Genomic DNA, 23,472 nt, shown 5'->3' on the forward strand with positions numbered 1-23,472 from the left:
TAAATGTAAGTACGGGCAGGGACACAGGGGAGAGTTAATTCAGAAAGGTAAGAAGGTTGCTAACCACGACGGGCCTTGAAAACTAAAACAAGAATCCTAAACTGTATAGGTGACAGGGAGCCAATGTAATTGCTGTAAAACTGGAGTGATGTGGGCAGATGTTTTGGTAAATGTAAGAACACAAGCAGCTGAATTTTGGATTAGCTGCAAGCGATTAAGTTCATTGTTGGGTAGGCCATAAAACAAGGAGTTACAATAATCCAGATGCGAATGTAATAAACGCATGAACAACAGTTTCAGCATCTTTGAAGTTTAAGGATGGTCGTAGGAGGACAATATTACAAAGGTGAAAAAAAACCCCGGATTTGACAAGCTGATTGATATGGGATTTAAATGTAGACTATAATCGTACATTATACCAAGATTGTGTATTGTGGAAGAGGGATGGACTCGTCAATGTCAATGGAGTAGTCATTAACTGGTAAAAAAAAAAAAAAATGTATAGCCTAAATTTTTTTTTTAATCAAATTTAGTCAATACTATACGTTGATCTATGAATATGCAAATTAGTCCTGCCTCCACTCAATCACACCAGCCAGCGCCTCCTGATCCACTGAACTGAAGTAAACGCAAAACAATGGCATACACGGATAATGACTGATAAAACTGTTTTTACTAGCGGACAACTACAGTGAATACTGCAACATTCGTTAAAGTTACTTACTTGATGATGTTGTGTCCTAAAATGCCTTGAAAACTCGAATACAGCCGTATGTGATTCTTAATTCGCCCCCATTAGCATACGCATGTGAAGAGCAGACACAGATGCGGGAGAGGTGGGTCTGACTCCAGGCTACTTTTATACTGTTGCCACAGGTTATAATGCAAGTTAGCGGTTATAAATTCACGTTAAACCACTGCTTCATGGGTTTTTTGCTCTAATTTATTTTTGTTTTTGTGTTGGTATTGGTATATTTTGCATGCTAGTGATAGGAATCGATCCCTTGAAGTGATTGGTTATTGGTTTGTGACGTAGCAAACCGAGGGCTGTTTCAAACTGCAATTCTGGGTCAGCCTTTGGAAAACTATAGTTTTTAGGAGAAAATACTCAGCAATGGTGTTGATTAATGGATTGGCACATGGTTTGTCTAAAAGCATATTAAAAACACCACATAGACAAATAAACAACATAAACTTGATTTTCACTACAGGGGGACTTTAAGATCATTAACAAGCTCCTCCTGTGTAGTTCGGGGCTGATCCCTCACCTTTTATCATGATCATCCTTACCCCATGAAGTGCGATCTTGCACGGAGCTCCAGACCAAGGCAGATTGATGGTTGTTTTGTATTTCTTCCATTTCCGAATAATTCCACCAACAGTCTCCTTCTCACCAAACTTCTAGCTGATGGTCTTGAAGCCCATTCCAGCCTTGTGCAGATCTATGATATTGTCTCTGACATCCTTTGACAGCTCTTTGGTCTTGCCCATGGTGGTGGGAGAGGTTGGATTGGAAGATACACATTGTGTGGACAGGTGTCTTATACACCTAATGAGCTGATATTAGGAGTAACTTCTTAAAGTGGCAGGACTAATCTGTGTTCCACATGGGTACATAACCAGTCTCTGGGAGCCTGAATTATTGCTGGTTGGTAGGGGATCAAATACTTATTTCAATCACTGAAATGCAAATCAATTTCTAACCTTTATATAATGTTTTTCTGGATTTTTTGGGTGATATTCTCTATCCATTAAAATAATAAACCTACCATAAAAATTACAGACCCTTTATTTTTTTGTAAGTGGGCAAACTTACAAAATCAGCAGGGGATCAAATAAATATTTTCTCCACTGTATATTATTTTCAAATTTTTATTAGATGTTATATAGCTGATCGGTTAAGAACACATAATCTTTAATTTATTTGTTTGAGGCTTAATAAGGTTTTTATGCACTTTATTCCTTTTTCATTTATGGTATTAATTTAGTAGTTTTTGATTATTCTTGTCTATCTTTTGTTAATAAAATGTATTTTAATACACTTGTGTCTTCCTTGTGTTGATAATATAGTAAGAGGTTCTACAACACATAAATCCAAACATTATCCAAAAATCATAATACTAAACTACAACCAAACACAAAACTAATCCAAAAATCATAATGTGATGTTAGTACCAATCACTACACTATTTTGCCTCCCTATAGGTTGGCGAAAGCAAAATCACTACATTATACATAATTTTCAAATATTTTTTAATTTTTTTTTTTTTTTTTTTTTTTTTTATGATTTAAATGAATGTCAGTGGAGCATTGACAATGTACAAAACAAAGCTCTAGATGATACGCATTACTGTGATCAGCCATTCGGGAATCCAGGAAAGAAAACCTTTCAAAATTATGTTTCTAGCTCTCTGTTATTGCAACACAGCATAGAACCTTATGGGCAAAAGGTGCAGAGTGAATCATTGTCCTGACAGCACCAGAATAACGTGAAACGGTGTGTGTTACTCTCAATCAAGGTGAAGCAAACACTGATTAATTGATTTCAAAAAGTCAAACCCTACGATTGGTAATATTGAGCTTGGAGAGCTTAAACTCTCACTGGTGAGAAATTACCCCTTAACCCTTGTATGGTGTTTGGGTCTGTGGCTCATTTAAATTTTTTATCAAAAGAAAAATGATATGATTAATTACATTTTTCAAACTCAAACAACATATACCAGAACAAATTTCCAATAACAACACACATCACAACAAACTACAAATGACCACACACTGTACACCCAGGATGTTCAGGTATGCTGGACCCGGGGCTAATAAAAGTGTGGAATTTGTAGGTCCTGTGTACCTTCACTCTGTTTTCCTATTGTCTGGGCCTGCCATCAGTATGTGTGTGTGTGTGTGTGTGAGAGAGAGAGAGAGAGAGAGAGAGAGAGAGAGAGAGAGAGAGAGAGAGAGAGAGAGAGAGAGAGAGAGAGAGAGAGAGTGTAAGTGTTAGTTTTGTGTTTCTCCCCCAGCTGTTCCCACACAAGGTTGTGGGAAAACTTTAATTCATAAATGTGATCTAACAAATGTAAAGGACAAATATTAACCAAATATGCTGTTTAGATACTGCTTTTAATTGGGATGAAGTTGACATCTGTAACATAAATTTGTGAGATTGTGTTGAATTAAAAAGCCAAAAATGCAGCAGGTCCACCAGACCCACGAACACTGGCTGAATAACAAAAATATGAAAACCACACAAGGGTTAAGATTCTCTGTAGTTGTTGTAGTAATCTATAGCATTGTTCGGGAGGCAGACACACTCTGTCGGTTTAAATCTAGATTAAAGATCCATCACTTTAACCTGGCATACACATAAAACACTATCGCATTTCTATAACTCAAATTCATTAAAGGATTGTTAGGCTGCATTAATAGGTCAACCAGGAACACTTCCCATAACACCTGATGTACTCATTACATCGTAAGAAAAATGACAACAGTGCTAATATTAGTCTCTTTCATTCTTATTCCGAGGTCATTGTAGCCATACGGATCCAGTCTGTGTCCAGATCAGATGGTCACCTTTGCCACCCAAATTCAGTCCGTATCCAGTCCAGATGGTGGATCAGCACCTAAAGATGACCTCTAGAGCTCTGAATGTAAGTAGAGACCACGTCAACTAGATGCGCCCCAGAGACAGATCCCCTGTGAAGAGCTCATCAACTAGACAGCCATTGGGACAAAACCACAGGAACCAGACAAGTCCTCTGCACAATCTGACCTGTGTTGCATTCTGGAATAAAATTATGCCATGCCGGTCCTGTCAGGCCAGAGAAGAAATGGCCCCCTGACTGAGCCTGGTTTCTCCCAAAGTTTTTTCTCCATTTCTGTCACCGATGGAGTTTTGGTTCCTTGCCACTGTCTCCTTTGGCTTGCTTAGTTGGGGACACTTGACTGATTGCACAGACACTATTGGAAGAGAACTGAAGTAGATGATGATGTGAATGAATCATCAATTAACTGACTTTAGCTGGAAAAATGACTTTGTTATTGTCCTATTGCATTATTAACAAACAATTTTTCTGTTTTACACTGTAAAGCTGCTTTGACACAATCAGTTTTGTTTAAAGCACTATATAAATAAAGGTTACTTTACTTGACTTGTTGTCAAAATTTCTGCAAAAAATGTTTGCATAATTTATCATTTAAATATTGTAAATGCATTTATAAGATCACAATGAATCCACACATTCATGAGAGAGATTTCAGCTCACACTGAATCTTCTCTATGTGCAAAATTAGCAGTCACAACAGACACAGAAATATTCTGAAAGATTGTATCTTGGAAAACTAATCATTAAATAAACTTAGGATCTATTTGTATATATTTTAAAATTTAATTTATTCCTGTGATGCCAAAGCTGAATTTCCAGCATCTATAAATCCAGATAGATCTTCCAGAAATCATTCTAATATGCGGATTTGCAAATACCTCTCCTCTGCCAAAAAAAATATATCTAAGCTAATCCCTGTTGCCAATGACAATTTTGCATAGACCCATTTCTTGTTTTTGCTGTTGGCTAAATACTGCTGCTCTGCCACCAGCATTAGGTCAATGTGCAGTTCTATGTCTGTAGAATGTACAAATAGATTGTTACATATTCCACTTTGACTGTTATTTCGATTATGTATTCATACATATATGGTATGTTGTGCTTTTCAGATTTACCTTCACAATATTGTTGTTTATAAAAAAGCTGTAATAAAACTAAAGAATGAGTACATATTTACCTGTTTTCCTTACAAAATGTTTGCACAGTTGATGAAACTGTGGACCTGTTTACATTAGGCTGTACTCTTTGATTAGCCCCTTCCATTATAAGACCATGGTTGATGGCGTGGTCTACAAGTGTGGCTCTGATTTCTAGCTGTTCTAATTCTACCTTTCCCTCTATACTGTCTTCCCTCTAACACCACCACCTCACATTCTTACACATCCTCATGCTATTGCTCTTCCATGAGCTTGTTGCTGCTGTTCAAGATTGTGACAGCCCTCCATTCTCGGAAATGCTAGTGATTGTGCTGTGGGCAACCTCCATATACTTGATTGGCTGATTGGTTGATTGCATTTAGTATGTTGTTGCAAAGGCAGGCCATTGGCCAATTAGCAGACATTACAAACTTTCCGATTCACAGGGAATAATAATATGCATGCCTGACAGATTTTGAGAAATCAATGGATCATTTGGCATGTGATGGGTCATATGATGAAATAATTTTTATAAGTTTTGAAGAGATTAACATTGTCACTAAGAAGCTAATCAGTTTTGATCAACAAACCATATGCTTTTAGTTATTGTGCAAATTGTTGAGAATTGTACTTACTCTTTTGCACACATGTGCCAAAACACATAAATCAATAAGAAATTCAAGTCTGATAAAAAATGAGAAAAGAAACTACTTGTTCGAGAAATGAGTCAAAGCGATTGAGAAAAATAACCGTGTTCAGTTGTCACAACTGGAACATCTGAACTGAATTGGCAGAATTGCATGTCTGTAAAATGTAAACTGTTAACTCATCCAAAAGTTGAGCTACTAGAAATTGTCCGCGCTTTTGCAACCCTAATGTCCAGCCATCTGCCAATTTAGCAGACGTTACCATTCCATGTCAGATATTTACATGTTTGACAAATATTTGATAACTGAGAGAGAGAGAGAGAGAGAGAGAGAGAGAGAGAGAGAGAGAGAGAGAGAGAGAGAGAGAGAGAGAGAGAGAGAGAGAACCTCGCATTCGAGATTTGAGCCAAATAGAAAAACTGTAATGGTTGCCTCTGAGCCTTTGATGCACAATCTCAACTTGTTGGTTGTGACCCTGGAAGCAGTTCATTGTCTGATCTGATATTGTTCAAGAAAAGCAAGAAAAAAAATCTAAATAGGAAATATGGCTAGTGTTTGGCTGGTAAATCACACGTTTACAAAACAGTAAATTTGTCCATTACTTTAAATAATTGTTTATATTGTTGAGTCTATTCATGGTAATTTTAATAACTGTCAGTGTTTTCATTCATTCATTCATTCATTCATTTAAAAAAAAAAATAGAAAAGTTTGGCACAGTGTGGGGTCCTGTGAGAAAAGTTGCCAGTTGCATGCTTTATTCCCTATCGAGAAGAAACCTTGTACTCTTTTCCTCCTATGGCTATTCAAAGACCAAAAAAATAGTCAAACGAAGCAGAGGGGTATGAGTCAACGTGGAAAATCACTGCACTTTTACATCGCTCCACTCATGTTTTTCATGAATGGGCCACTGTTCTCATGGTGAATAATTTCTGTGCTTGATTACTTTTCTCTGACATCGCACAAGAAAACATACCGATACAGCCCGTGTCTTTTTATATTCACCTATAACCTATGGCTGTAGAAATAAAATATCAGCATGTTTCCAAGAGCTCTATTGATAGTTTGCATGCATCTATTTGAGTGGAAAACAAAAGAGTTGTTATTTCTTGCTATCGCGGCAGGATGGTTAATCGATAGAAGAAAGCATCAATCATGTTATCCTGCTCTGAGAATCTGGTGCGCAGTCGCTCTGTCGCTAAAACTCTTGATTAATGACATTAAATGATCAATAAACCGCGACCCTCGGACTAGAGAGAGGATTTAAACAGACAGCCGTAATACTGCACCACATTACAGTAACGTTAGTTAGTTAGCATCTCTAGCTGCAGGTCTACAGTCATGACGCTACATGGCTAAGTGACCTCAGATAAATAACTGCCAATCAAAATGCCGTTTCACTTTTATTAACCGATAAACTGGATTCAGCCGAATGCTTGCTGAACATAAACACCTTGGACTAGTTAAACTGTCAGATATTGTTTTGCGTCGCAATTGTTTGGAAAAGAGGTTAGCCGGGTTAGCTGATACAGCAGCTGTTTATATAGAAACTTTCGTATTTCACCGGATTAATCGGTAATAACTCAGTTATCCTGTATGTTTGGGTATTATAATAGTGCAGTGTTCATTTATAAGTATCAGACTTTAATCTCATGCAAGTTATATGAGTGTGCGATGGAGTGAGGCTGAGGAAGAGCTCAATGCCGTGTGTGCTGGAGGATGATGCGGATGATCACAGTCATTAACAGAAGAATGATGAAGATCCTCATCGCCCTCGCTTTCATTGCTTACATCGTCTGTGAGTATGTGACACTGACAGATTGACATGAGATGAAACCTACCTAGCTGTCTGTCTGTATGTTGTACTTTGTTTCTACAATAATGGAAGTTTTCTTCTTATAAGTAATTGGATTTAATAGCATGCCGTGGATTTTAATAATGGGAAGTTATGGAAATGTGCACAGTTTCTCTCCTATTCCTCAGAAAAGTACTGTGTCAGTATAGTAAAGTTAAAGTTACATGCCCAAAGACCCGTGGTCTATCCTAAAATATCATGCTTGTGCCATGCAGTGCTTCCACAGTCATGCAAAAACTTGGAAATATCAGGAAAATGTCATGTTCAGGCCTTTAGAAATCATGGAATAATTATTCATCTTTCATGAACGTTAATGTTTGACAGTTATTAAAGTTTAAATTATTAAATACATTTTGAAATTGCTTTTCGTGAGTGTAGTCCAAGTCTAGTGTTATTTTGCTATCATTTAGATACTATTTATAGTTTTTATTAATGTTTTTAAATATTATGTTTTCAGTTTTCATTAAACTTTATTTAAAAGTTTTAGTAATTTTTTAAATATATTTATACATTTCTAATATTAATTGTTAATCCAAAATAATAATATTTTATTGATTTTATTATTTCAGTTTCAGTTATTTATTTTAGTACATCGAGTTAAACTAAATGAAAATGAAAAATGTTTAGTTTTATCTTTAAGAAGCTAGAGCAGTCTCCCTCATTTGCATCACAAAAAACTGGAATAATCTGAACATGGCACTTATGTGTTAATTCTCTGTCTGTCTGTCTGTCTGTCTCTGTTTGACCCCCTGTGTCTGTGTTAGTAAATGTGCTGGCCAGGGGGAGTTTATAATATTTTAGGAGCTGTTACTGTTTTGTCAGTGTCATAATTAAATGTTACTGGACTGTGCAACAGGCTTTGCATGAGTGTATTGATATGCCTGCAGCTGCTTCATGTACGATATTCAAAACTCATCCCTATTCTTTATCATTGAGGACATTGAACTCATTGAGTCAAGCCTTTTAATTATATCTTAGCTGTTTAGTCAATGTGTGTGCGTGTTTAGTTCCGTAAAAGTTGAGAGAGTGTTGCTGTTAACCTATTTTTGAAACTGTAATGTGAAATGGTCAGTTTGTGTTATGTGACAGCTCTGGGGCAAGAGCTTTTCACAACGCCAATATTAATGCTATAAATGCATTTTCCAACTATTTCTATGACCTTTGTCTAGCAGACACACAATTAGGGGTGTGCGATATCATGATTTTTGATAATGGATTAATATGTCTTCTCTATCTGCTTTTGAAGAAATATCGTAGTGTCTTGCTACAGCACACGTTCTTGCAGTTCTGGCGCCTCCATCTCAATATACTGTACAACACGACATACGTTCACATCAAATATTAATTCAGCGGTAGAGTTACACTTACAGGACATTGCACTTCGCAATCTAAAAAGTGCATCATTAGCATGTGCTTTAAAGCCTTGCCAGTTAAACATCTCATTTGTGTGTTGCTCTGACACACGCTTTTTTTCTGAGTGTTTACACCTGAAGCGCGCAAACACAAAAATGCCTGCCAATCAGCACCTGATTGCTGGACTAAGTTATCTTTTGCGTCTGATTGCACTACTACTGTCAAAAACACACATGGTTTACGTACACAGTTGGTTATGTCTAAAGTGAAAGTAAACAGTTGTGGATGCAAAAGCGGATGCGTGCAGGTCTTAAAGTGACAGCATACTAATTTAACTGAATATGCTGCCGCTTGTCATTAAAGGGATAATTCACCCAAAAATGAAAATGCTGTCATTACTCACTCTCATGTTGTCCCAAACCGTATTAATTTCTTACTAGTGCTGAACACAAAAGAAGATATTTTGAAGAATGTGTGTAAACAAACAGTTGCTGGTCCCCACTGACTTTGATAATGGGGGGAAATACTATGAAAGTCACTGGGGACTCACATTCTTAAAAATAACCTTTATGTTCAACAAAAGAAAGAAACTCATTCAGGTTGAGAGTGAGTGAATGATAACAGAATTTTCATTTTTGAGTGAACTATCCCTTTAATGTTAATAAAACAACAAAACACAAACAGAAAAAATCACTCACTGCACTTGCCTGAAGAATTTCAGTGCAGTTGCTTTAATAAGAATCAATAATTTATACAGTGAAGTGTATAGTTTTATTTTTATATTTGTTTATTCAGTTTCTTGAATGCTACTGCTAAATACACCTACTGTAGCTGAAAAATAAAGCATTAAAAATAAAGTTTGTTTTATTTGTACATTATGTGTATCTGTAATGTGTATCTGTATGTATTATTTTTTAATAACTAAGAAAATAATGACAAAGATTTTATCCCTAAATATCTGCCATTCTTTTTTGTTTCATATTTTGTTACCTTGTAAGGCTTTGTTTTTAAAATAGGTAAATTAGTTTGGCTATACTGCTAAGACATCTTGCAAAATAGTAAGACCAACATGACAAAGAATTGTGATAAAATCGAGAATCGTGATTTTCCTGAAAAAAATTTTGATATATTTTTGCCATATCGCTACCCCTACAATTAGAAAAGGAATCTGACAGTCTCGATACTAGCTCTAGTTGGAGGTCAAACATAAAAAATCTGATTGGACATTTGTGTGTGGAGTGTGGGAAGAGGTTTCTCTTTGAAGTAATTCAGTTCTGATTAGAAAGAACGTTGTGTACATTATTGGCCTGAATGAATGTGCGATTATATGTGATGACCTAAATAAGCATTGTTGGTGTGCTTTGAGTCCCTCTTTTGTCTGCTTGCAAGACATACCACATGACTGGTTCATCATAAAAATTAGAGGTTAATTTAGCTAAATGGGCAGGTATAGATCATAATTTTGTTTGATGTTTTATTTAGGCCTGCATGATTTGGGGGAAAAATAAAATTACTGTTTGTCTGATAAAGATCGTGCATGCTATTTAAAGATAATTACTAATGATTATCTAATAATAATAGAATATGTCGAAATTGTGCATCATTTTATAAGAAGAGTTCAGAGTTCTGTTACTCCATTTGTAGGCTGTATTCTGCATTAAAAGCACCATTCATCTTATACACATTTCTCACTATCCAATTTCACTTGTAAGTCTCATTTGCATTGCCCCTGGAGAATCGGAGAGCGTCACTGAGTGCAGGGAGCATTGCCACCCGCAGCGTTTCCCTGCTGAGTTAATAGCTCTAAACACTAGAATTCAAATTTCTTTCTGTTTAAAAATATCCCAGGCAGTCGTTAGGCTTGCATTGCCATGACAGTGACCGTAGTGGTCCAGTATAATTATCGGTCATAATGGTAATTATGCATTGAACAGGATCGCCCCTGTTGAACATTAATTAGTGTTATTGCTCTTTCTCAAAAAGTACAGAAAATTTGAAAAGGTATGCGGTCAGGGCCATCTTATAATGGGCACTGGGCACCAGCATATGTTTGCTGGCATCAGTCTGCATTTATCCTTGCATTGAGTCATTACTCAGTATTCTTTGCTCAGTAAATGCTCTTCTGTTGAATAGACCTGTGAGAAGAGGCACATTTACAGATTATGCTGGGTTCACCTTGAGAGTTGAATCAGAAGGCTATTCATCACCGCGTTGATGTGATGCTAATAGGTGGAGCAGATTATAGAAGTAATCGGAAAAGCAAGCAGTTCCTTATATGTGGGTTCATGAGGGAACTGCAGGCAGTTTGTGAGTTGATGAAAATTGGATGATTAATTAAATCATCAAAATGTATGATTTTTTTTTTAAATAAAACAATTCTTCTTATTATTATTATTATTTATCTGCATGTCATATGAACACTAACCAACATCAGAGAAGTGGTAACATGAGAACATGTTCAACTGTCCATGCTCAAATAATATACATTTGCATAATTCATATATTAAAAATGCAAAGTCATGGCCAAGAGTTTTGGAAGTGATAAATGTTGTGTTTTGCAAAGTTTGCTGGTTTAGTATTTGTAGATTATTTTTCCACATGTTTCTATGGTCTACTAAAAAACAATGATTTTGAACAATGAAGTTTTAAAGGCTTTTATTGGCAAAAAATATAATGAGTCAATATTTACAGTGTTGACCCTTGTTCTTCATAACCTCTGGAGTTCGCTCTGGCATGCTGGATATTAGCTTCCAGGCCAAATCCTGACTGATGGCCATCCATTATTGCCTTATTAGTTCTCACAGTTGATCACAATTTGTGGGCTTCTGCTTGTCCACTCGCCTTTTGAGGACTGACCACAGTTTCTCTATGGGATTTGGAGTTGCCCGTCCACGGATCCAAAATTTCAATGTTATTATCTTCAAGCCACTTCTTTATCAATCTTGCTTTGTGACATAGTGCTCCATCATGCTTGAAAATGCACGGATCCTCACCAAATTGCTCATGGACCATTGTAGGTCGTTCTTGCAGGATGTTTTGATACCATTGATGGCAGTGTTTTTGAGCAGAATTATGAGAGAACCCACTCACTTGGTTGAAAAGCAACCCCACACATGGATGGTCTCAGGGTGCTTCACTGTTGGCACGTCACAGGACTCATGAAAGCGTTGACCTTTTCTTCTCCGAACAATCGATTTTCCAGATGTCCCAAACAGTCAGAAGGGAGCTTCATCAGAGAAAATAACTGTACCAGTCTTCTGCTGTCCAATTCTTGTACTTCCTGCAGAATTTCAGTCTGTCCTTGACGTTTTTCTTGGAGAGAAGTGGCTTATATTCTGTCCTTCTTGACACCAGGCCTTTGTCAAAAAGTCTTGGCCTCACTGTGCATGCACATGCTCTCACACCAACCTGCTTCCATTCCTGAGCAAGCTCTGCACTGCTGGTGACACGATTCTGTAGCTGACTCCTCAGGAGGAGACGGTCCTGACTTGCTGGACACTCTGGGTGTCTCATATTAGTATGATAGTGATTTTACTTGACTAGTACTCATTCACACTTTCACATGTGCTGCTGATATTAGGGATATGCCGGTCTCAAATTTTCATGTTGCGATTAATTGCTAATGCTTTTATCACGGTATTGAAATTTAGTTTCAAAAAAGTGGTCATAATACAGTATAGCAGGTTTAAAAACTTTTTTCTTATAACAAAAATAACTGAATATTTAAATACAATAAAGCAATACAGAAAAATATATAAAGTTAAACGATTTAAACAGATTAAAGTGCAGAAGAACTATAAAGACCAATAGGTATCACTTTACAATAAGACCTCATTAGTTAACCTTAGTTAATGCATTGACATTCACAATGAGCAATAGCTACATTTGCTAAAGAAGTTATTAATCTTTGTTAAAAAATACAAGTCTTGGTTCATGTTAGCTCATTAAATATCACAGTTGCAACAGTTGCGATTTTAACATGTTATTAAATATAAAATAAACCAAAGATCAAAAAAATTTCACAATAACATTACATTTCAATTTTTGTTAACTAATTAATTAATTAATGTTAATTAATGAAGCTCTAATGTAAAGTGTGAATGGACAATAAAGAATCAAAACACTTTCAAACAATATCCCAAATTCTCAATAGTTTATAATGTATCAGTCTTGATACAATGTATTCACAGTATTTAGAAGTGCCCACGATAACAATATTGTGCATATTCATTACCATGATATATCGCATTACCGAATACCGGCACATGTATAGCTGATATGATTAGTCAGTTAATGTTAGCTGGTCATTTTGGGTCAGAATAAAAAAAAAAACAATGACTTTTTTTTTTTTGTGAAAAGTTACTTTTTTTTCTATGAATCTTTTAGCAATTATTTAAAATGCATCTGATCAATAATCTAGAATCAATGTGAATGAACCTCACAACAGCTCAAGCAGCAAACTTTGGAAAACATAAAATTTATGTCACTGCCAAAACTTTTGGACAGTAAATTTTAGTGAATTTGTCAGTATTTGGACATTTTGGCTTTATTGGGATTGGCTGACAACTGTGGCCACTCGGGCTGGCGATTTTGCAAAAAAATTTAAATCTCGATTTTTCAGAATGTTTGACTAATTCTCGACTTTTAACTAGTCAACTTGAAAATGTAACTACAACATGATTCAAGTTACTTTTTCTTTATTAACCCTCAAGTGCAGCACTCAGGAAGTTGTCAACACTATGTAAATGTTAAACAAATCACTTGTTAAATATCTTTGCAGAAAAGATGCAAAAACTACAACTACACACTGTACAAACTTGTCTTATACATATGTGTTCAGAAATAATACGAGGAAAATTATTTTAGAAAATCTCAAAAGTCAAGGTTATTCAAAATGATTGAAGGTATAACACCAGTAGACTTTTATTAACTTTAAATGTTCTTTAAAAACAACAGCAGCTTTCAGCCTGTCACCATGATGCAAACATGAAATATCATACATACTGTACAGTAGTAGTTTTTTACAGGTTTTTTTATTCAGTTGTGCTGCTTTTCTGTTGTTTTTTCTGTGTAAACATGGATGTGTTTGACTGATGCGCTCGCGTCTCTTGCAGTGTCTCATGCATGGACCAGCTTTCTAAAAACACTGCGCTCAAGTTAAAATAGGTTCACTTCTTGCATGTTCAACCAATAGCACTTAACAAATCAAACATGCAGTTTGATCGGTCGTTTTTTCTTAACTGTTATCAACGGCATATTGTTTTATGGTGTTCATTGCAAATACCACAACATTTATTGGCTTAATACAGAGAACGCGTACACCCACTGAGCGGTTAATCACGCAAAGGGACCACCTGGAAACATACACGCAAAATAAAAATATGCAGCGTTTGATCGGCACTTAACACGTTTTTATGGTTCTTAACTGGTTTATCATCACGTGCGCAAACGGCATATTGTCAAAAGTGTTTCTAATTTATCACATTTGTCAAAGTAATAACATTTCTATTGAAAATCGTGATTCCCAGTATTGAAATACACATAAATAAATAGCAAAACAATAAATTCAAAATTAATTGACAACCTGTTTTTCTTGTAACATTTCCAGTATTGACAGTTTTGTCAATGAATAATACACAAATTTATTTTGTTTGCTCATTTCAACAGTTTTATGTCTCCTTTGCTGTTATTAAATAAAATGAACCTGTTAGCATTCCACTGTACCGCCCACGGTACACTGCATGTTTTTGAGGCCTAACTTCATGACATACAACAAAAAAAGCTAAACATGTTACATATCTTTGGAAAGCTGAGATTCTTGTGATTCATTCAAATGATGCAATGATTCTAACCATTTTAAGATACAATCAACACAGCAGGTACAATCAGTGTCTTTGTCAGACTGCCAGCAAGGCTTCATGCTGTGATCCCATTGTGTTTTCCAGCTATTGCTCCCAGCTCATCTGCAGGCATCTGTTTACAAAAAAAAAAAAAAAAAATGTAGGCGGAAAGTTTTTTTTTCTTTTTTTCCTTTAAGTGTGTTCAAAGTTCTATTACTCAATACCAGTAAGACTTACAGTGATTCTGAGGTTTTCTCTGTTTAGGAACTAACCTCAGAGTGTCACCTTTCGAAATAAACCAAAACCATGTACTCCAAATGGTTAAAGAACAGCATGCACTTTACTTTGGGAAATGTACTTTTTTTTTTTTTTAGGTGTTTTAGGCAAACTTTACAGGATACTAAGGGGTTAAAGTATTCTTTATATTATATCATATAGCATTGGCTATAGTATTAAGGGCTGTCAGTCGATTAATTAATTGCGTGATGTTTGGATTAATTAATCTAGTTAATCACAATTAATTGCAAAATAAATTTGACTGTGAAAATACCCACAAAATATTTAAACAGCTATTTTTGTGTTAAATGAGAAAGTATCATGTAGACATTACAAATTGTAGCTTTAGAAATATTTTGTTTGATTCAACATAAAATGTATTACACAAACATTTAGGCTGAAACGACCTAACATAAACTATGGAACATAAAAGAAGATAATTTGAGCAACATCTTAGTATTTTCTGTTCATACAATGAAAGTCATTGGTAACCAAAACAGCTTTGTAACCAACATCATTCAAAATACAATAAATTATGACACAACAAAAAAAAAAAAAAATGTCAGTATTTTTGTCAGTAGTCAACTGTATGAAATGTAAGATGGGGCGGGGCCAGTGCGTTAAAAATAATCGCATAATCACATTATTTTTTCATAATTAATCACGTTAACATGTTAAACTGACAGCCCTATAGATGGCTGTCTGACAGAGAAGGAGACCAGTTACCAGCTGAGGATTCCATTAGGCTTTATGGGGGTCAATGCTGTGAAGTGTTGGTTTATGTATCTAAAGCCAAAGAGATGGAGATTAAAGCAGGAGATTACAGAGGATCAGTGAAAATCAATCACCTAACGATCAGTGCTCCAGCCGTCTCGTAGTCAGACAGCATGAGCAGAAAAAAAAAAAAACAGGCCATGTAGCTTTAAACATTATTCTGCACCAGATCAGAAAGTCACTAAAAGGTCACAAACTTTGAGTCTAAAACCAATGGGCGTGGCTAGACTTAATTATGTTTTGTGTGTAGTGCGCATACATGAAAGAGATATCATGCACCACTATTTTTGGTAAAACTTGCACATTTTTCCCTACTGGCAATTTCCTCTTCACTAATGCAGTCCATTCATCTCCTACATGCTAAATGAACACTGCTTGTCTTTACTATATTTGGCCCCTCCTTTTACTTGTAAAATATTCATTGATTTTTGTTAAGCCAATTCGATCTGCCATTGACCATTTTGGAATTGCCACAAGAACTTGTAACCTAGTTTTCTGACTATTTAGAAAAGCAGGAGATTTGATCTAGTTATGGAACAGCACTGGAGGCAATACATTTCGGAAACTGTTTGTGTAATTGAAATTGCATCAAAATGTTTTTGTCCATGTGTTTGGGATTTGACTTTTGTGCCAGCTTCAATCTGCAGTAATGACCAGTTTATATGTTAATCAAGCACTAGCGTCCACACAGCTGACATACCTGTTGAAGTTTAAGTTGTGCATGAAATAGACAATGACAGTCAGTAGAATGATTTCCGCCCTACACAATTGCTGTTTTGGCCGAACGTTTTCAGTTGTCGAAATTTCAGTACATCACTAGATGAAACCATAAAATAGGTCAATTTCCCAGTTATGTTTTTATAGCAGTCTAATCTCAGGCACTGCAGTGAACTAGCATATTGTCAAGTTTATTGGTTGTATAGGATGCTGCTGAGCAACAGTGACTAAACACATATGTGTACACACACAGGTCAAAGGTCGTGATGGTTTTTCTAACTTCTTTACCATGTACATGTAGGGGTGTGTTTGAGTCAGAATATTGTAGCATCAGCACATTGATTATTCTAAGTGTAACATTTTTATCTCCGCTGTTATTCAGAACATCATATTTGCCCTTGACGGGTGCAGATGGTTTTCTGTGGCACTCTAGTGAAAGTGAAAGTGACGTGACATACTGCCAAGTATGGGAACCCATACTATTAATTCTCCCCCCTCAACCAACCCAAAAAAAACACACACACCGTGAACACACACACACACCCCATGAACACACACCCGGAGCAGTGGGCAGCCATTTATGCTGCGGCGCCCTGGGAACATTTGGGGTTCAATGCCTTGCTCAAGGGCACCTCAGTCGTGGTATTGAGGGTGGAGAGAGCACTTTACATGCACTCCCCCCACCTACAATTCCTGCCGGCCTGAGACTCGAACTCACAACCCTTGGCTTGTGAGTCCGACTCTCTAACCATTAGGCCACGACTTCCCCTACGTGACCATCCCAATTTATGAATATTCATTAAAGGGATACTCCACCCCAAAATGAAAATGTTGTCATTATTCCCTTACTTACCCCCATGTCGTTCGAAACACAATTTAAGATATTTTGGATGAAAACCAGGAGGCCTGTCCCATAGACTGCCAAGTAAATAACAGTGTCAAGGTCCATAAAGTATGAAAGTCATCGTCAGAATACTCCATCTGCCATCAGAAGTGCAATCTGGGTTATATGAAGCGACGGGAACACTTTTTGTAAGCGAAGAAAAACAAAAATAACGACTTTATTCAACAATTCCTTTGTCAACAGTCTCCTCTGTGTCTCTCCATATCACTGTATGCTGCGTATTCTCTTCTGTATCATCCGCACAACAAGGATGCGCTTTTTCTATGTGTATTTACCTTTGATTTGAAAGAAAACAGCGCATCCTTGTGGCGTTGATGATACAGAAGAGCATTTCATTGTCAAATTATTTCAAATTTCTTAAATATTAATTAAAATATATATTTTTTATATCGGCTACATATCTGCTATCGGCCCCCTGCTTTCCAATATATCAACATCGACATCGGCTGTCAAGAAAACAATATCAGTCAACCACTACTGATGAAAATAAAGGGGTGCTCCTGATAGCCTAACAGGTGCTAGCAGTTTAAAACTCAGCTAGGTTAATAAAGACAAAACTGACCTGCACTTGAAGTCCTGAACAGGTCAGTAATTTTGCTAAGTTAGTTTCTTCTGGGCACTTCCTCAAGTCCCGTGCATCGATTCTGTTTGAAACGGTTTGACGGGAGCGTGGAGCAGACGAGCCAATTCGTATAGCACAGCGCTGCCAGTCAAGACTAACCAATTTATGATTTATTATCTATTAATTATCAAATAACAAAATCGGAAATGATCACTTTGGTACATTGAGAAGCAGCGGGCAAAATCAGCCACCAGGCCTGCTCCTTAATGGCCAGTCTGGGCTCCCTGACGCACACTTAAAATTCAAATACACAGTTTTGCTTTCAAATACAAATTTTTATTTTAAATTCGACTAATATTCTTTTATTTATTCACAGTCTCCTCATCGCAGGCAGGCACAGCACTCATTTTAGCATGTGTTTGTGTGTCCTGTTGGCTGTCTGCTTGTCACTCATAACACTTTTTTTTTTTTTTTGCTGTGGCACCCGGGGTGGTTGGGGGTTTGGTGCCTCGCACCTCAGTTCATTCACGACCTTCGGGTTATAAGTCAGACTCTCTAACCATTAGGCCACAACTGCCCCTGACACCCCATCTGCTACATATTTACCCAGATCAATCAAAAACAGTACAGACTGAATGCCAGAACACTCATCTAGGAGATATGTGCTGATTATTAAATTGTGGCATTGAAATCATAATGAATCCTTGAAAAGTAGTTTGCTTGGTGACTCCCAAGAGAACTCTAGAGACTTCTGTTAGATGATTAGCTAGAAATATGTTGATTCAGTGAGTAATTAATTATACTGTTGCTTCCTAAAATCCACCAAAATCAAATGTAAATCTTTAAAAGTAAAACAGTTGCTTCCCAGTTTATTCAACTTAGTTTCAAATTGGCACTTTTTAGCTATGATGGATTATTTTTTATATTCCTCAGGGTGATTTTTTTTTTTTTTTTAGTGAAATGAGCATCCAGTTGTTGTTTAGCTAGCGTTAGCTGTTCTTTATGTACTTAAAGTATCAATACCACGTTAGACTCTGCACTGCCACCTATCAACTCTCTGAGTATTATGTTAATTACTTTTAATAGTGAGTTTTAGAGGTAAGTCTACAGACTAGCTCCCTTAAATAATTTCCCTGCAAAAAAAGAAGCAACTAGGACATAACTACTAAGGATTTTCGCTATAATTCAAATTGTTCCACCTTACCAATACTGTACCGATGTTTACGCTTGATTTTTGTTTTTGTCTGTCTTTCTGTCTTTTAGTTTCAAATCTTTTCTGCTTTCTCAGGTACTAATTATCCTATTGTTTCCGCTTGTAAAGCATGTTAATAAGTATATTTGATTGTCTAATTCTTACTCTATCAACAAACAACACTTTTATAATACGTTTTTTTCAAAGCCTTATTCAAAGATTCACAATATGTCCCTATATGGTTTTTTTACTAACATTAGCTTTGGATAATACTCTGCCAAGATTTTAAAGACACAACTGCAACCACTAACATAGGCTTGAGTTTTAAGTCACTGGAGACCCGAAAACCAGGATGGGGAATTTTCAGAAAGATGAATTTGGGTCATAGGGAATGCTTCTTTGAGAAATGGCTGCTCCAGTTTTTTGGGATCCCTAAAGAGGCCCCTGGACTCAACAGAGTTGTTCACCAAGAGAGTGACCTTGACAAACCAGTCTACCATTACCTCCTACCTGCCACAAAACATCAGGTATAAAAGGGTTAACAATATAGTACCTGTATAGTACAGGGTTTTTCCTGGGTCAAAATTGGTCTTCGGTGGTGGCGGACCGACATGGTCATCCACACACAGCAAAGAGTACCCTAGTACCCACATGATCCGCAAGCCCAATATTGACAATAAATGTTAAATTTAAAATAAATACAATAAGAACAGAAATACAATAAGAAAACAATTTGTGATTGTTTTTTCTTATCCTATTTTATTCATGAAAAAACTATCACTGTCAGGCTAGATAGAAAAAGAAAGCGATTACAACGTTTTTACGTGTAAACGTCATTTAAAACATCAATTAAAAAGTAGCATAAAAAAACGTAGCATTTTAAAAGGTGTAATAGTGTAATTTTTTACCATATAAAAATTTAATACAATTAGCAGCTAGCTAGCAACAGCTTGCTTTGTGCTTTGATCTAGTTTCATCTCACTCCAGTCTAACTTTAAAACTAAATGATTTTAGGTAATTTACTAACACTGTCATAGGCCTATACATACTGTGGATTATTAAGGCTAAATTTTACTAAACACTCTGCCTAAATGGGGGTAAGCACACTTACTTTCTCATTTCAGATGTGTTCTTCTAAGAAGTAATGATTTGTTATACACCGATTCAGACAGTGACGGCACAGACCGATTGCTTTAACCATTCATTATGATGAATCGGCTCAAAGTAGTCATTAGGTCGCGAATCGGACTTTAGTGTTGTGTGGGAATCCTGGCTGTTAGGACATCGCGAAAGATTTGTCAACACACACACACACACACAAAAACACTTCATAACTGGATAGAATTTTTTTTTTTTTTTTTTGCCGTTTATTTAAAGTTATGTCAGCTGCATGTGCTGAATGCTTGTCACAAGTTGTAAGAGAAGATAAGGCAATTATTATTATTTTTTTTGACTGCAATTCACACCCAGCGGTAATTCAGCAAAAATATTCTCCGAATGCAGCACGTGAAACATGGATTCGGTCTTCCGAACTTTAGGACCAGTTGATTTTGATGCGAGGGAGAGGGAAAAAGACAGAAGAAGTGAAGACGGAGGGCTCTATCATCCGGCGCAATGCGAAGCAAGGGCGCAGCGCAAGTGTGTTTGCTAGTTTCAGTCCGGCTAGTTCGCATTTTCCCGTCCAGCGCCCACATCGTTTAATTAGCAAATGCATTTGCGCCATTTGTGCACCCATGGGCGTGCTGGTCTAAAAAAGCGGTGTGTTTAGGCCCATTGCTATTTTAAGGAGCTGAAAATAGACTGCGCCATAGACCAACTCAAACCTGGTCTAAAGTCTGGCGCAATGGGTTTTCTTCTTTGTTATTTAAAAAGCGTGTTAGTATAGGCGGGGTCCACAACGCGCGTACATGCTGCTTATTAAACACAGGGATGCACAGCAGCACACAAACATGCCAAATATATAAAAAATTAAAGGATTGCGATGCATAATAACTTTTTGTAGGCTATTAAATATAAAAATGCCTACATGTCATAATGGATAGTCATCGCATGTATCAGAATTAGGCTACCTATGTGCTCGCACACGAGCAGCTCCGTTTCATCTCGAAGACGCGTTCTGTCTTTGCGCTTTCCAAATTCCGCCGTGTAAATAGCTAATCCGTCATGGCACGAGCGCAACTGGCTCTGCGTTGGAAGATGGGACTCTGATTAGTTTATTGCACGTTACGCCCAAAAAACACCCATTACTCATTAAGAGAATAGGGACAAAACCGTTTAGACCATGCGCCCCCGGGCGCGCCAAACCGTTTTTCCGTCGTTAAACTAGCAAAAGTGCATTGGGACACGCCCTGAGTGCACCTGCGCCGTGCGATTTACACTTTGCGTTTAGATAGTTTAAAATAGGGTCCGGAGAGTGCCCGCGCGGGGGTTGGGGCGCTGTGCTCGTTCTCTCTGTCACTCCTGTCTGTAGCCTGCTTCACTCACAAAACCCAAATTACAGATCAAATAAGGCTTTGGCGGGACAAAAAATTCGTTTTGGAATTATTAATTTTTTAATTTTTTTCCAGGAAAATCACTACTCTTTATTTCAATACAACACAGTATCTCTCTATTACATAACAAAATAATTAATTTCTAAAATTTAATACAATAAAAAAACTATTAAAAAAAGCCCAGGAAAATCACTATTCATGATTTTATCAGGATTCTTTGTCATGATTGTTTTATTTTTGTCAGAGCAGTGCAGCCTAACACATTTCTCAAAAGCATTGTTGGTTAACTATGATCGTAAGTTCCACTGAACTCCATTTGTAACGAAGGGACTTGCAACCATAGTTGCTTTCAGAAAACGCACCCCAAGTCACCTTCTCAAGTCAGTCTCTTCTACATATATGTGCTTTGATCAGTAAGTGGATTGATTGAAGAGATAGGCCTATTCGATAGAGACAGCAGGCCTCAATTATCAATCTAGCGTAGAAACGAGCTAAGATCTGAGTGCACAAATCAACTTATGACTGAGTTCACATGTAATTCATGAAACATTCGTATACCGCCAATCCCAACATATGAATGATCGTACATCGATAAAAGTTTTGGCTGAAAACAATTGTCATTTGAATATCATGGCCACGTAAACCCTGATAAAAACGACAAAAAAAAAACAAAAAAAAAACGACTATCTAATCTTACTGGTTAATTATCGACTTATGAGCTTCAGTCAGGAAAAAAATCTAAAAGAACAAAATGCTGTCATTATACATTTCTTCACATTTACTTTGCTGCACGCAAGTTCAGGCTTGCTCTAATACTCTCAGTGTACACAAGCTGAGACCTGACGTGAGATTTGATCGTAGCCACCGCTCACGTCCATATCGATAAACTCCCAAGTTTTGCATAAATGACCGCATGCTCAATTTATCAATTGTCATACATTTGTTTTGTAAATGAGGCCCAGTATGTGTCTTTGATTATTATTTTATCATGTTTATATTGTTTATAGATATATTTAACTTGAATTCTATTACTTATGTGTGTGAGATTGGTCATATTGTCTTTGAGACAGAAGCAGTCTGGACTTAAAGTACTGTAGTAACAGCAAAATCACAGTCCAGAATCCAAACAGTGACTGCTTTCAGTTACATTTTACTCGAGTTTTAAATGTCTAAACATTGTTATAGGGTCATGAAACGCTAAACTACATTTTGAACAGGTTTTTGGTGATGTTAGCAACTGGTGAATTTAATTGTAGAAGAAAACTCAATCATTTTAAGCTTCTTTATTTTTTTTGTTTTTTGTTTTTTGTTTTGTCTATAATCTTCATCATGTCAGATTATAGTACATCACTAACTTGTCAGTGTCTCATAATTATTCACGAGACGGTATATCCTTGGGAGAAGATGCTTCTCTTAATTCTTCCCACCAGTATGTGTAGCTTTCCTATGACAAACGCTTCAAACTGTCGGATCATGTGAAGTAATTGAGACTTGTTCATGTTTTTCACTTTGAAAGAGTTTGTGCGTGCCATCTTTAGAGCTCATTGAAAGAACTGATCAAACTGCTTACATAAACACTCAAAAAAAAGCAGAAGCACATTCATATACAGTATATTATCAATGCAGAGTACAGATGCAAACAGCTGTGCATATGTTTGTGCATTTAAATTATAGCTGTCATAGGATATATGTGCATTTGTGCAATGTTCTGTGAGCTTACAAAACCCATTTTTCATATATGTTCAATTTGATGCATGTAATGTTCAGTCGCAGCATGTAGTTGTGTGGACCTTTGATGCTTTTAATGGCTCTGAAGCCGTTGTTGTGTTTTCTGTTTTCCCATTTTTATATATTTATTTAGCATTTTTCAAAATATTTTCAGAAACAAACATTTTCTCTCTCCTGTCCTTTCTGCTATGAATATTGGACATGAACTGTTTCTGAACTGAGAACATATCTCTTCCCTTTTCAGCTAAACAGACTTATTAACACCTGCTTCATGGTCCAACAGCTTGACTTTAATTAATGAAGTTGTAATGGTAATGATATTTGTTTTGGTTTTGATGTCTTCTCTTTCTTCTTTTAGCTGTCTGGGGAACCTACGCAAATATAAGGTAATTATAT

The 23,472-nt window shown here is 36.5% G+C and overlaps 1 protein-coding gene across 1 annotated transcript in view; it reads left to right on the forward strand.

The window, feature by feature from the left end:
* The first annotated feature begins 6,509 nt into the window (after positions 1-6,509).
* Positions 6,510-23,472, forward strand: part of LOC109110678 (UDP-glucuronic acid decarboxylase 1-like) — a 61,208-nt gene continuing 44,245 nt past the window's right edge. Inside the window, exons 1-3 of the mRNA XM_042763382.1 lie at positions 6,510-6,958; positions 7,043-7,181; positions 23,435-23,462. Coding sequence (XP_042619316.1) covers positions 7,103-7,181; positions 23,435-23,462 — 107 coding nt within the window. The 5' untranslated portion in view covers positions 6,510-6,958; positions 7,043-7,102. The remainder of the gene's footprint in view (positions 6,959-7,042; positions 7,182-23,434; positions 23,463-23,472) is intronic.

This window comes from Cyprinus carpio, chromosome A9 (assembly GCF_018340385.1).
Source record: "Cyprinus carpio isolate SPL01 chromosome A9, ASM1834038v1, whole genome shotgun sequence".
NCBI classification, from domain to species: Eukaryota; Metazoa; Chordata; class Actinopteri; order Cypriniformes; family Cyprinidae; genus Cyprinus; species Cyprinus carpio.